Here is a 12571-nt window from a genome sequence, read left to right on the forward strand (position 1 = left end):
CTCTTTCTGTCACAGCTGGATGACCAGGCGTTTGCCTGGACCAAAACCAATCCCACTTACTACATTTCCTGTTGTTCCCCAGCTTGTCCTGTCTACCTCTGTCTCCCCCAGCTGATAACACCATAACAAGAGGTGGTGACACATTTCCTTGCCTTGATTCTTCTAGAAGTCATCTCTGAGTAGGGGAACGATAGTCTTAGAGTCCAGGCTATTTTTGGCACTTTTACAGGCTCTTTCTCTGACCTTGAGCAGGTATTTTAACCACTCACTCTCACGTTTTGGCATTTGCAGTGTACTCCTGCTGCAAATCACCTGTGGGTGGGTAGCACTTGGAGGTTTTTGCTTGGAACCCAGGATTTGTTACGTTCTTAGCAACACAGCTCATCATATCTGACTTCTTGGGTGGGAAAATGCTTGACTCTGAGGAAGTGCTCTGTATTCTCCTTTCCATCCCCACTATTCTGAAAACACTAATTTTCTTAGTCACTGATGGAACAGAGCCTCTTACCCAGCAGTAGCCCAGGTACTATAGGCTGCTGTTGGCTGGGGAGACGATCACTCTGATGATCATAAACTCAGGGGAGCAGTTTCATTCCGTTTAGGTAGATTGATTTTTTTGCTGTTGTTCTACAAGTTAGGTCAAAATATTCAGAGGTGTTGATTAGGGGGTATGTGATTGGAGTGTCTTCATCCTTCTACCTTTTCTGAGTGTGAGCCTGCCAAGGTGATACTGGGAGGGTTTTGGATGGTACAGGAGAGACAGGAAAGTGCCTTTCCCAGACCCCTTAGCAGCATATGGTTGGCAGTAACAGTGGTGGCAGACACCTCAGGAAGGAGAAAAACGTGTTCCTAGCAGCTTCAGTATGCTGCCACCTCTCTTCTTATTCTCCCTGTCCCTTCCTCTCCGTCTCCTTTGGCCAGGGTCGCAGATGGAGAGGGCAGCTAACACCTTCAGGATGGTGAATCTGACTTTGCAGCATTCCCCCTGGCAGCCCCAGGAAGATTTCTGGCTGTGTCAGCCAAAACTCCTGCCGGGGACTCTGCTGCAATGCAGCACACCACACCCCCGCCAGTGCCGAGCCCCAGCCTGGGCAGCCGGCGCTGCTCGGCTCCAGCCCCGCAGCGCTATGGACGTCCCTCCTCCTCCTCCCCAGGAGCCCCGATGATTTCAGCTTGCTTGGCATAGCCTGCTGCGGGTAACTGGCGTGCGCAGCGTGTGTCAGCGCAGCCTGGCACCCGTCGGGTTTGAGAAGGCGCTGCCTGCGGGGAGCGCTGGCTCGGCGCAGGGCTCGGCTGCGGTTTCGGGTTTCATTTCCCTCGCACGCTACACCCGAATTCCTGCTGCCTTCCCTGCTGCATGGGCTCAGCGCACAGCTCCTGTGCCGTACCCAGCGCAGCCGGACGGAGCTTCCCTCAGCTCCAGGGAGTGGACCATGAAGACGTCAATTGTATTTTTGCTTTGTGTCTCAGTTTTCCCAGGCTTTTCCCAGGGTAGAGTTGTTGGAGAGGATGAAGCTGGTTTTGCCGAGTGTAACGTGTTCTTCCCTGGACAAGTCCCACCCGAAGGATTCACAGAGCCCTTCCACGTGAAAATCTGTCAGCACTACAACAAAGAGCCTCGCTTTGCGACTCTCTATAGTACGAAGGACAAAATCCCGCTTTATTCAGCTTTTAAGTATACAAAGTCGGGCCAAAACGAGGAGGAGAACTGGCTGGTGGAACCGCAGGTAAGTCAGCTTTTCCTTCGCTGCCAAGCAAATGTCCCTGGAGGACTTTTCCTCTGGGGTGAAGCTGGGGAGCGGATTCTGCACAGGAGGCAGGAGCTCTGCTTGCTGAGCTTCTTTTGATACTAATTTAACACAAGCAGGGGTTTGGTGGGGTTTTTTTTTGTGTGTGTGTGTGTGTGCCTGGAAGTGAACAAACAAATAGTTCCTTGTCCCAGGAGGTTTTTAATGAAAGCTGGGAGGGGAGAGGAAAGCCACCTATGTCCGAGACCGAGACGTGTGTCCTGCTTCTATGGCCTTCAGGAAGCGCTGCCGGGGGCTAGCAGGGTTAAATCTCCCAGTGTCAAGCTGAAGTTTGTTCTGTTGCCAGCGCGATCGCAGTGTTGATAAGAGCTCTTTAGCTCGGCTGCACAGGGATAAAACATCCATTTGCGGTTCACCAAGTTGGTGCTGCAGCTTTCTGTTTCGTCCCTGTGTTGCAGGCGCCGGTAGGGAAAGAGGTTACTGTGTCCCAGAGCATGCAGGCATCAGCTGCGTCAGAACTGTTCAGGATAAAATGTATTTCCTTGGAGCCACCGTGGGTTTTGTCTCCCCTGACACTTGGTATGTTTAAGGAAGTCCTTCAGGCTGTTCAGTTTAAAGGAGGTCCTTTAGAAAATGTGGATACTCTAATAGAAAATGTACACTTTGCATCTCTTCTTGTTGCCGTGTTTCAGATTTTTCAGCAGTGACCGTGAGGGAGTTTGTAGCAAACACCAAGCTACCCCTGTCTACTGAGCTCAGCAAAGGCTGACAACGTTCAGGAGAGCTTCATCAGGGTGGGAATGGCAGCAGTGTCAGAGCAGCCTGATGGAAGTGGGGCCCTTGGGTTCTGAACATAGCCAGCTGTCCCAGGAGAATGGTTGCTCTTCTCATTTTCCTCGTGTGGCATGATGAGATACTAAGGCCACAAGGTCACAGGCAGTGAAGGCAGGAGGTCCTATGGGCCCGTCTTTATCTTTGATTGCCTCCCTGATCTCTGGGCTGGGGTTTGAGTTGCAGGAGTTCCCAAGGGCCTTTGATCTGCTCTCCTGCCCCTTCACAGATGACTGTGGGAGATGTCTGGTTGCTCTTAAATCTGAGAGAAGCTTATTGCAGACTCTACCATTATGGAATTGAGGAAGGATGATGAATTGTTAAAGCACATAGAGGACCTAGGTGAGTAAGGATCTTTGTTCAGTGCTGCTGAGGCAGTAAGGCAAAGCTGCAGATGTGAGATCCTTTCCTGTTTGCCTTGGCCACTGGAACACTGTTCGTCACCTTTAGCCAACAGATGTCCTGCTCTGTGTTCTGACTCACAGACTTGCCCATACAGGCTTAAAAGCCATTTCTCCCATGGAGCAGTGGGGCAGTTCATCATCCCTACCAATGCTGCAGAGCCAAACCTGTGTGTCACCTGCCTCCAAACTGTATCACAGCCCCAGAAGTAATTGGTCAGGCACAACCTTTGGTTGCTCAAGCTTCTTGCATCTCCACAGGTTGCTTCTTAGCTTGCTCTAAGTGGTCACTTCACTCATTGCTGAAATGCAGGTGTCTCGGAGGTGGGAGGCAGCAGCTCTGTGGTTCTATGGGGGAAACTCAATCTGAGACAGAGAAACTACAAGGAAAAAAAAAAGTTGTCAGAAGAATCTGTAAGGAGAAGACATCAGAATTAGGAAAACTTCCTATAACTGAAGAAATAAGCACATACAACCCTCTCAGACACTGCCACACCAGCTCCAGGAGGAGAAAGTGAACAAGAGAATTGACACCAATTTTGTATATTACTATCAAGGCTAGGTCAGATGGTTAGGAAAGGTCAGGTGGTTGCTGAAGAGAAGCTTTGTTAGCACCTGCCATATAGCCCCATGAGGATAGGGATCACTGGCCCATGTTGCTTCAACATTGCCTGCTTTCTGAGTAATTTCCTCACCAAGACAGGGACAGCCAGGTATGAGCAGGCTCAGCTGCTCTGTGGTGTGTGCTTCTGCATACATGTGGAGATTCAAAGACACAGCAAGCAGAAAGAAATCACTATAAAAAATGCTTTCTGCACTGATGAGGGCCTCAGGGTTATCACATGTCTTTTTGGTGGGTGATGATGCAAGTGGTGAGGACACCATCTCACTCCCTGCATGCCTATCTCCTCAGGAATGTCTGCCTAAAACAGAGGCAGTAATTGGGTGAGAAGGGCGAGGAATGTCAGTGCCACCCACTTCCAATTGGCAGCTGGAAACAGCAAATTTATTCAGCAATTAGTGAAAAATTAGAGAGTAGGAAGGGTAGGGTGATGAGCAAGGTACTGATTGGACTCCCCCAGGCTTGCATCTGAAAACCTGCCCTGCCACAGATTTCCTAGGGGTTGAGGGCTTTTACGTCATCTTGTTTCTGTTGTCTGTGGGTTTCACTCTAGAGCTTAAAAAGAGATGGAAAACTCTGGAGTTGCTTTTCTATCCTAATGTACCAAGGGCTGGATGAACCACTTTGTGTTTTCATTTAATTGATGACTACCACCAGCCAGATGACCAAGGTGGGATTTGCATAGCCAAACTAGAGCTGCCCCTGAGCTGCTCTTGCCAACTTGGCAGACAGTCAAGAGAAACAGGTATTTCTAGAGCAACTCATGTGAACCTCCTACAACAGAAGCTTTGGCGTAAGATGCACTGTGCCTCCTCTCTGGGACCTCTGCTAGGGGCAGATTAAATATCTCCACTGCAACCAAAGGCATTAGTGTGTCTGAGGAAATAGCAATGGGAATAGGATGCTAAATTTCACCTGGAGTGGTACTAGGATGGACCTGGGGGAAAATAATAGTGTCCTACACTAATGAACAAACTTGATGGAAGCTTCCAGCTCTGGCAGTTGTGCATTGCCATACTTTAATCTGCCCCTGCCCCTTCTGTGAAACTGTAATCCCCACTTCATGAGCACATCAGTATTGTTAGGTGCTCACATCTCACAGGTGTTCACATGCATAATTGAAGTCCCCATCCCATGAATGAGATGTTTACTTGTCTGCTTGGATCTTGCTCTTAATTATTCCAGGCTATTTGGACAGGTGGCTTCATAGATGACTCCATTAATGCAGATAGGACTCAGCAATGACACAACCCAAAAGCTTTTTGAAGCAGTGAGGAAAGGTAGCTTGCAATATAGATTAGATGAACTGCTGAGACAACTTGCCTTTGGGGCTGAGCTGGAAGAGGTATGAAACCCTCTGTTCCACATGAGTTATTACAAACCATGTTATGAGTTATTATAAGCATAACTTGGTGATGTCAGAGCCTTAAGCATGAACAGCACATGGCTGCATTATTGTCATGTCTTTTTTAATTGCACCTAAACAATTCCAGTGGTATGTGCAGAAGCCTGCAGTTGATCAGGTAAATAGAGATGTATTTTCTTGAGAGTCCCCCCCCCCCCCAAGGTTTGCATGCATCAGGTCATAGAGACAATTAAGGTTGTGCAGTCTGCTTCACGTAGGCTGGGGATCTCTGCCAAGAGGCAAGGCTGACCCGTCTCGAGTCTGTATGTCCTTGTGGTACAGCACCTTAGCCTTCCTCTAGCATTTCCTGTCATTTGCTGAGAAGACAGCAGGGTCCTGAAGCAGGAAAGGGTCTGCAGCACTGCCATGGGAGCAAAAAAGGGTGACTATCTCTGCAATGGTGTCAGGCTCAAAAGGGCTGTAGTGTGGAGAGCAGTTCCTAGCCTTGCACCTGTGCCTGCGCCTCCCTCACCTGTACGGTGGGAATAAATGCACCAGGTGCATACCTTGTCCTGTGTCACAACAGCACCATCCATCAGAGGAGGGAGAAAGAGGTGGGGGGCAGGAGGGGACAGTGATTTTGTGGAAAATATCTGGCCTCATCAGCCAGCTGCAGCACATGAGTTTGGGGTGTCCGAGCGAGATGAGCACAATGAATACAGGACAAGCCATTTAAAGAGGTGTATTGAGAAAAAGCTGCGGCTTGTGCTTCAGCACATAGACCTCGCCGAGATCCTTCCAGTCCTGAGGCAATAAGCGTCAGATGTTTCAAAGTGAAGTGCAAGAAACCTCCTAGCAGGAGATGAGGGTAATGCAGCCCTCTGCAGTGGCTAGTGTTGGCGCTGTGACCAGCCTTGATGCAGAGGGAGCCCTGAGCCTAGACTACAGGGTTATGGCTGATGCAGGAAGCCAGCCAGAGCTCAGTCTTATGGTGAGCTGCTGACAGTCACTGATTCTGGCCCTTTCACCCTGACTTTCAGCACAGAGCTGCAAGGAGATGATGTGACACTAAGAGGGTGCAGATTCTGGTTGAAGTTGCAAGGACATAGTTATATATCTGTCCAAGTACACTGCAGGGTGGCCAGGGGATGAGAAAGGTTGATTGGGGAGTGATTCAAGATAGACTATGACCTGTCTGCATAGATGTCTCCCAAGTACATATTATATAGAGCAGTAAATAATTTATTGACTGGGAGCAGAAACAGCAGGTTTGAGTCAGCACAGGGCTGAAAGCTGAGGGACACAGCCTCTGAAACAGAAACTACAGAAGGCAAGGACTTCCAGAGACCATCTGCCACCTTTGAGCTTCTACCAGTGCCCTCACCGTGTAATTTGGGGAAGAAAAGGACAGTCTAGCACACTCCCCTGAAGTGGCTGCAGACAGTGTCAATAAGAGTGGTTAAGGATCAGGCAGCTGCAGCCACCCAAGAAAGACCCGAGCACACCCTGGTGTTCAGTGCTTCAGCTCCTACTGCTCTTTACTTCCCCATGTGTGGCTTTGTGCCTGACTTCAGGAAGAACTCCTGCTGCAGCAACTGCTACCTTTGGTTTTGTGGCACGAGAATGGCAGGGCAGATTCCATCAAGGACTTGTGGTGATGGTATCTTTACCCATGTTATGATGAGAGGTGTGCAGTTATTAAGGATGAGGTTTGGACTGTTAGTGACATGAGGTTCAGATTACTAATGACAAGCCCTACGAGACCACTGGGAGCTCACTTCCATGTTCAAGGCAGGGAAGTTCAGGTCACCTGCCATGGTGCCTGTGTTCATTCTGGCTTCTTACACTATCTGTGGTGAGAAGTAAATGCCTTTTCTACACATCTTATGTAGATCAGAGGGACTGAATTGAAGATGCCACATTAGGTGAATAAAGAAGTGGAGATGCTACCACCACAGGAGGTGAGAACACGACCCTCAATCAAGCCAAACTATTGGTCTTAAAAATCACTACTAGAAAGAAAATCACAAGTTGGCATCTCATTGCAGAATGGCTGTTGAGATTCTGAAGGCTATGTGGCACTGTGGGCTAGACTGGAGAGCTGGACATATCCCTTGCAGCCTAAACCTAGGTGTTTGGCAGGGCAGCTAAGCAGAGCTGAAGCGCTCTGAAATGCTGCAAGGAAAATAAGGGGGAAGTGCAGAATGTGGTCTGAAGCACAGCATGTAGTAGTAGCCATACTGGAAAATATACTTCAAGGCCCATTTTACATGTTGCTCTCTGGGAAGGGAAATTGTGTCCAGTAACTCTTCTCTCTACTATTTCAGATAGACGATCCCAAAAATGGCCTGCACGAGATGGTGCATGAAGCTGATGTCGCTGCCACTGTCGCAAACCTCGGTGCAAATCAAGCCCTGACCTCAGACTATGTGGGCTCTGGTTATGAGAGAGGGTTGCTCAACCCAAGCTTGCTCAATGAAGAGGATTTCCAGGTGGCCACTTACACACTTACCAATGCTGTGCCTCTGAGCCCATCTCTGAGCAAAAGCTGGCACAGACATGTTGGGATGGTAGTGGAGCATGCTCTGGTCCCACACTGCTCCAAGAAGGATCATCTGTATCTTCTTGCAGGTGCAATTCCTTCCAGTGTCCAAGTTAAAGGCAAGGTGTCAGTGCCAGAGACCCTCTGGCTGGCAGCCTGCTGTGATGCTCCGGAGGGATGGTCTCTGGGACTAGTGAAAAAAGTGAATGATGAAAACAGCTTGGAAGACCTCACAGTGGGGCAGCTGGAGAAGCAACTTCTAGCAGGAGTTCATTTGTTCAAGGGCAACTGTGGGGAAGACAATCAAAGCCAGAAAAAAACAGAAGCAGTATTACAAGCTGTCAGTCAGATTCAGTCTGGAGAGCAGGCAGGAACAAGTGACAACCAGGAGGCCAAAGACAGCAGCTTAGTGAGAAAAGTGGCTGGCATCATTGCTACCCCTTTCATCAAACTCCTGGAACTCCTCATCTATGTGTTTGTGGAGCTGGTGAAATTTGTGTTCTATTTCCTGTGGCTTGTTGTCAAGCGAGTTGTTGGTACTGTCCTGGATGGAGTCTCCAGCCTGTGGAGCGGGGTGGTGTCCTACCTTAAAGCCATCAGTATGGTGCTCATCAGCATCCCCTATGATGTGGGGAGGGTCATCATCAACATCTTCCTGGGCTTCCTGCAACTGGTTCAAGATGTGGTATACCTCACCTACAGGATCCTATGCATTCCCATGGGGTTTGTCCTTCACCTTGCTGCTTTTCCTTACCACTCCATCTGTGCCATTCCCTCTGTCCTCAAGGATGTGGCTTCCGGGATTTGGGGCACCTTCTCGCTGGTCATCGATGCCACAGCTGCACTTCTGCATGGCTTTTATTACTTGGCAGGTCACATAGTCAAACGGTTTGTCCCCAAAGTCTCCTCTGATGACTGAAAGGAATGGAAACCAAGGCTGCAAAGGCATGGTGTGAAGAAGGAGTTGAGGCAATGCTTTAAGATACGTGGCCAAACACTGTCCATTTTGTTCTGGTATTTATTGTAATGACATTAATAACAATGAACCAACTGGGGAGCAACAGGGAGGGATAAGGTAACATTACTGGGTGCCAGCACCATTGCAACTCAAGTTCTGCCTCTTGCAAAGGGTTCAGGTTTTATCGGTGCAGGCCACAAAGTTTCTGTGATTGGCAGATGTGAAGATGTTTCCTCTGGGAGATGCATGTTAAATGTGGTACAAGGTTAGTTCTTTCTGACTATGAAAACACTGAGACCTAAGCACTAGCAGTGAACTCTGCAGAAGCCTGTCTTGGCCAGGGAGAAGTTGATAGTCAGGGGAGGATTTTAATTATGGAGAGTTTTCTGGGACCTGGAGGAAGGAGGAGACAAGGGTGCAAGGATTTGGGGCTGGAAATAGTAGGGAGTGGGGTGGGGTGGAGGAAAGGTCCTGATGTTGGTTGCGTTGCTCATTGCACCAGGATCCCACTGGTGGAGGGGATGCGATGAAGTCTATCTCATAGTCCTCAGGCCTTTCCAGAGAGCTGAAACTGTGTGGATCTTGCTGTGAGGAAAGGCCCTCTGCCTGTTCTTCCTTTAGGCATATCAACATTGTCTCCCCTCAACCCTTGTTTTCTGGTGACCACTGAAGGTCTACACTTTGAAGCTTCAAGATGTGGCATTCCCTGAAGATCTAGACTTCTGAATATCTCAGTCCTGAAGCTCTTGTGCCTTCTCCAATGCCCAGCAGCACCCATGAGTCATGCTTTTGGCTTCCAGTCATCTGCCAGCCTGCCTAGCCTCCCTTGAGAGCTGACAGCTCCCCAAGCAGTGTTTGTGTGCCTGAGGTATCCATGAGACAATGCCCAGGCTGGTGATGGGTAACACCACAGCTGTCCTTCTGAGGCTGGGGATAACTGCTCCTACTCAATTTCCCTCTGGGACAAAAGAAAAGCAGATCTGCCATTCCCACCAGTCTGGGCTTGTGACAGGGATGTCCTTATGGAAAGGTGACATGAGAGAGGAGATTCATAGGGAGCATGGGGTGGGACTTTGCTGCTTTAACATGAGGAGCTCCTACCAAGGCATAGAGCCATCCCTGGAGGTCTTCAAGAAAAGACTGGATAAGGCACTTAGTGCCATGGTCTAGTTGACTGGCTAGGGCTGGGTTCTAGGTTGGACTGGATGATCCTGGAGGTCTCTTCCAACCTGGTTGATTCTATGATATTCTAAGATATTCTATGAGTGAGGCAGGACCCAGGCTGGGCAGGGCAAGTGGGTTCTATCAGTGCTGTGCTTAGGAATGAAGCTGGCCTGAGTGATATCAAGGAAGGTAGTTCTGCAACTGGGAGAGAAAAGACAGAAGGAATAGGATACTCATGGCAGCTTACTTGTATTTGGAGGTCCTGACAGCACTCATAGAAGAGGCCTCTGCCACCCGTGAGAGGAAAAGAGGTCTGCATCATGGCCTTTGCGACTGCAGGAGCCAGCATGGCCAAACTTAACCAAAGCCCTAATAGCAAAGCTGACTTCTGGGATTTTCCCTTCTTAGGTGATTTTGGCGACCTTGAGGAGGGAGGACTATGGCCTGTCAGATGGAAGGAGAGGCAAGAATGGCATCTGGGGTGCAGCACTCATTTTGCTGTGTAAATGCCCACTTGGTGAGCCCATGAACAAGCAAGCACCCCTCTTCTGCACTGCCTGTCTTCTTTCCTTGCTTTTTGTTCCTTTTTTCTGCCAGCATGAGCTGGGACACCCCAGACCTGGGGCACTGCAGCCAGGCCATGCACAGGGGGTTTACAGGGGAACATCAAATGTTGGCAGCTGGATGAGGAGCACAGGGACACTCTCCACTGCTGGAGGAGGCACAGGGGTACTGCCCTTCCCTAGGGCTTGGCTTATCAAGGGGCTTTAGATCTATTAGCTGTCTGCAGGAGGGAGGCTCTTGGTTTCAGCAATAATTGCTCTGTCTGGACTCCAAGAACTATTTGGAAGCCCTACATAAACAAATACTTGCCTTCACCATCACCTCTAGCCCTCCCTCCAATGCCAGGTTTCTTGGCAACCTCTGATTTGGCACAGCATCCCATTAGGAGTTACAGGGATGTACAGGTGGTGATACTGTCCCCACAGGGGATGCTAAAGTACTGTGCTGGTGGAGACCAGTCCTGCATTGAAGAAAACCCAACTACTCAATGCAGCAGCTTTGCTCCTCTGCCTCCTGATACCCATGGAAAGCTGAGTTGGGAAGGTGTGAGTTGTGGGATACAGGATATTTGGCTGGCTCATGGCAGCGACAGTGAGTTTTACCTCGCAGCCAGATGTGCGTGCACGTCCCAGACCAGCGCACTCTGACCGTGTGGCACCCTGCTCTCCAGGATGCTGATGGTATTGCTGGGGATGCCAATGATGGGGATGAAGTGTGAGGGGTGTGAGATGAATAGGGAGAGAGGATGACTTCTTATCTCATCTTTCATGGCCCACAGCTGGTTTCTGGAGAAAGAGATGCCACCTGCAAGCAGTGCTGGATTTGTTCAAAGGCAAAGGCAGCATTGGTGCCCCAATGTGGGTATAGCTGGGTGAAGTCAGCAGTGTTTTACAAGTCTCTCCTTTGCCTTGAAACTGTTGGGTTTGGAATTTGGGCGACAAGGTCCAGGTTGCTGCTCCCAACAGGCAGACAACAGCCTGTAGATGGTCTCCAAACTAAACTTTGCATCTCTGTCTTTCCTGCTGCAGAGCTAGATGTGAAGCTGGTTTCTTTCTTCTTTGCAAGACCTTGTCCCAACCCCAGTACTCCTCTCAAGCTACATGGCAGCTCTCAAGGCAAGAAAACAGCCTATTCAGGTGCCAGGAGATGCCTGGGTGGAGTGACAGGGGCAGCAGCATGAGGGACCCAGCATCCTCAGGAGCCTTTGAAGGCATGTGTAGTGACAGCAGCTCTCAAGTGCAGCCCTGGCACTGAGGAGGTGATAACTGTCCTCCACATCTGCCTGTCTTGTGCCTTCTGTGCAGCCTAATCTCTGACCCATCCTAGCTGTAGAGTGTTGCAGAGCAGTTGGTGATTCATTTCTCCAGAATCCTGCACCCAAAGCAGCTTCCCCACACCCTAACTCATCAGCCTCTGTATCTCAGCTCTACCAGCATCTCTAGTGCATCCCCCCAGTTGCAGTGACATAGGAACTTATGCACTGAGAGGTAGCAAAGCACTTTGGGAGGTCTATGTTGCCACATCTGCATCACCCATTGCTACCCAGCCAAGCTTGGGTCAGGCCAGCAGGTCTCTGTGCTGCCACTGTGTCTTCTGACTGCAAGTGGACAGTCCTTGAAGTCTAAAGATTTGGGCAGTGCTGCGAGATTTGGACAGATGAGGAACAGCGTTACTAAAATTGGCTTGGAGTGCTCAGATTGCAAATGCTGAGAGCCACAAGCCAGCACAGGGCATTTTTCTCCTGGGCTGCATGCCTGAGCAGGTGATGGGAAACCTGCCCTGAATGCTGAGCAATTATTGCAGAACAAGAAACATCCTTCCATAAACTAACTGTTGTTTGAGATTGTTCTTATCTGGGCATGATTTATGGCTTCTGAGCTTTACTCAATCATTGGAAACACATGGCTTCAACAAAATAAAAGTTACTTTTCCAAAGAGGGGCTGGTATCATGTTTCTGTCAGAGCTGCAAACAAGATCATGCAACCTGGCGTGCCAGGACTAATCAAGAAAGCGCCAGCAGCAGAGTTGTTCTTTGTTACAGCTTGACATCTGATACTAATGGCCATTTCGTGCTTTCAAAGCATCTTTCCTTTCTCAAAGCACTTTAAGAGTCAATTCAGCAAGTTGCAGAATATGTGGGTGAAAGCTGAAGGGCTGCAGGCAGTGATTGTAGCTCTGTGTGCAAACAGAAGGAGGGAGAGGGGATGTTTTGTTCTTGTGAGCTACACCTGGGATGCAACAGGAAAATACATCACAGCAGGATGGTTCTTCACAACTGACAGGGAGAAACTCCCTCTTGTGAGGTGCCATTCCCTTGGTGGGCTTTATCACAGCTTCTTTACAAGGAGAAGAAGCACTCACTAGAAATTCAGCCCTCCACTGACAGCACAGAGAT

The 12571-nt window shown here is 49.4% G+C and overlaps 1 protein-coding gene across 1 annotated transcript; it reads left to right on the plus strand.

Annotated features, from left to right (window-relative positions):
- The first annotated feature begins 1165 nt into the window (after positions 1-1165).
- Positions 1166-12112, plus strand: ENDOD1 (endonuclease domain containing 1). The gene is made up of 2 exons (XM_064170202.1): positions 1166-1727; positions 7275-12112. Exons 1-2 carry the CDS (start codon positions 1434-1436, stop codon positions 8406-8408), a joined length of 1428 nt encoding a protein of 475 aa, XP_064026272.1. The 5' UTR covers positions 1166-1433; the 3' UTR covers positions 8409-12112.
- The last annotated feature ends 459 nt before the right edge of the window (positions 12113-12571 follow it).

The sequence above is a fragment of the Pogoniulus pusillus genome, chromosome 3 (assembly GCF_015220805.1).
Source record: "Pogoniulus pusillus isolate bPogPus1 chromosome 3, bPogPus1.pri, whole genome shotgun sequence".
Taxonomy (NCBI): Eukaryota; Metazoa; Chordata; class Aves; order Piciformes; family Lybiidae; genus Pogoniulus; species Pogoniulus pusillus.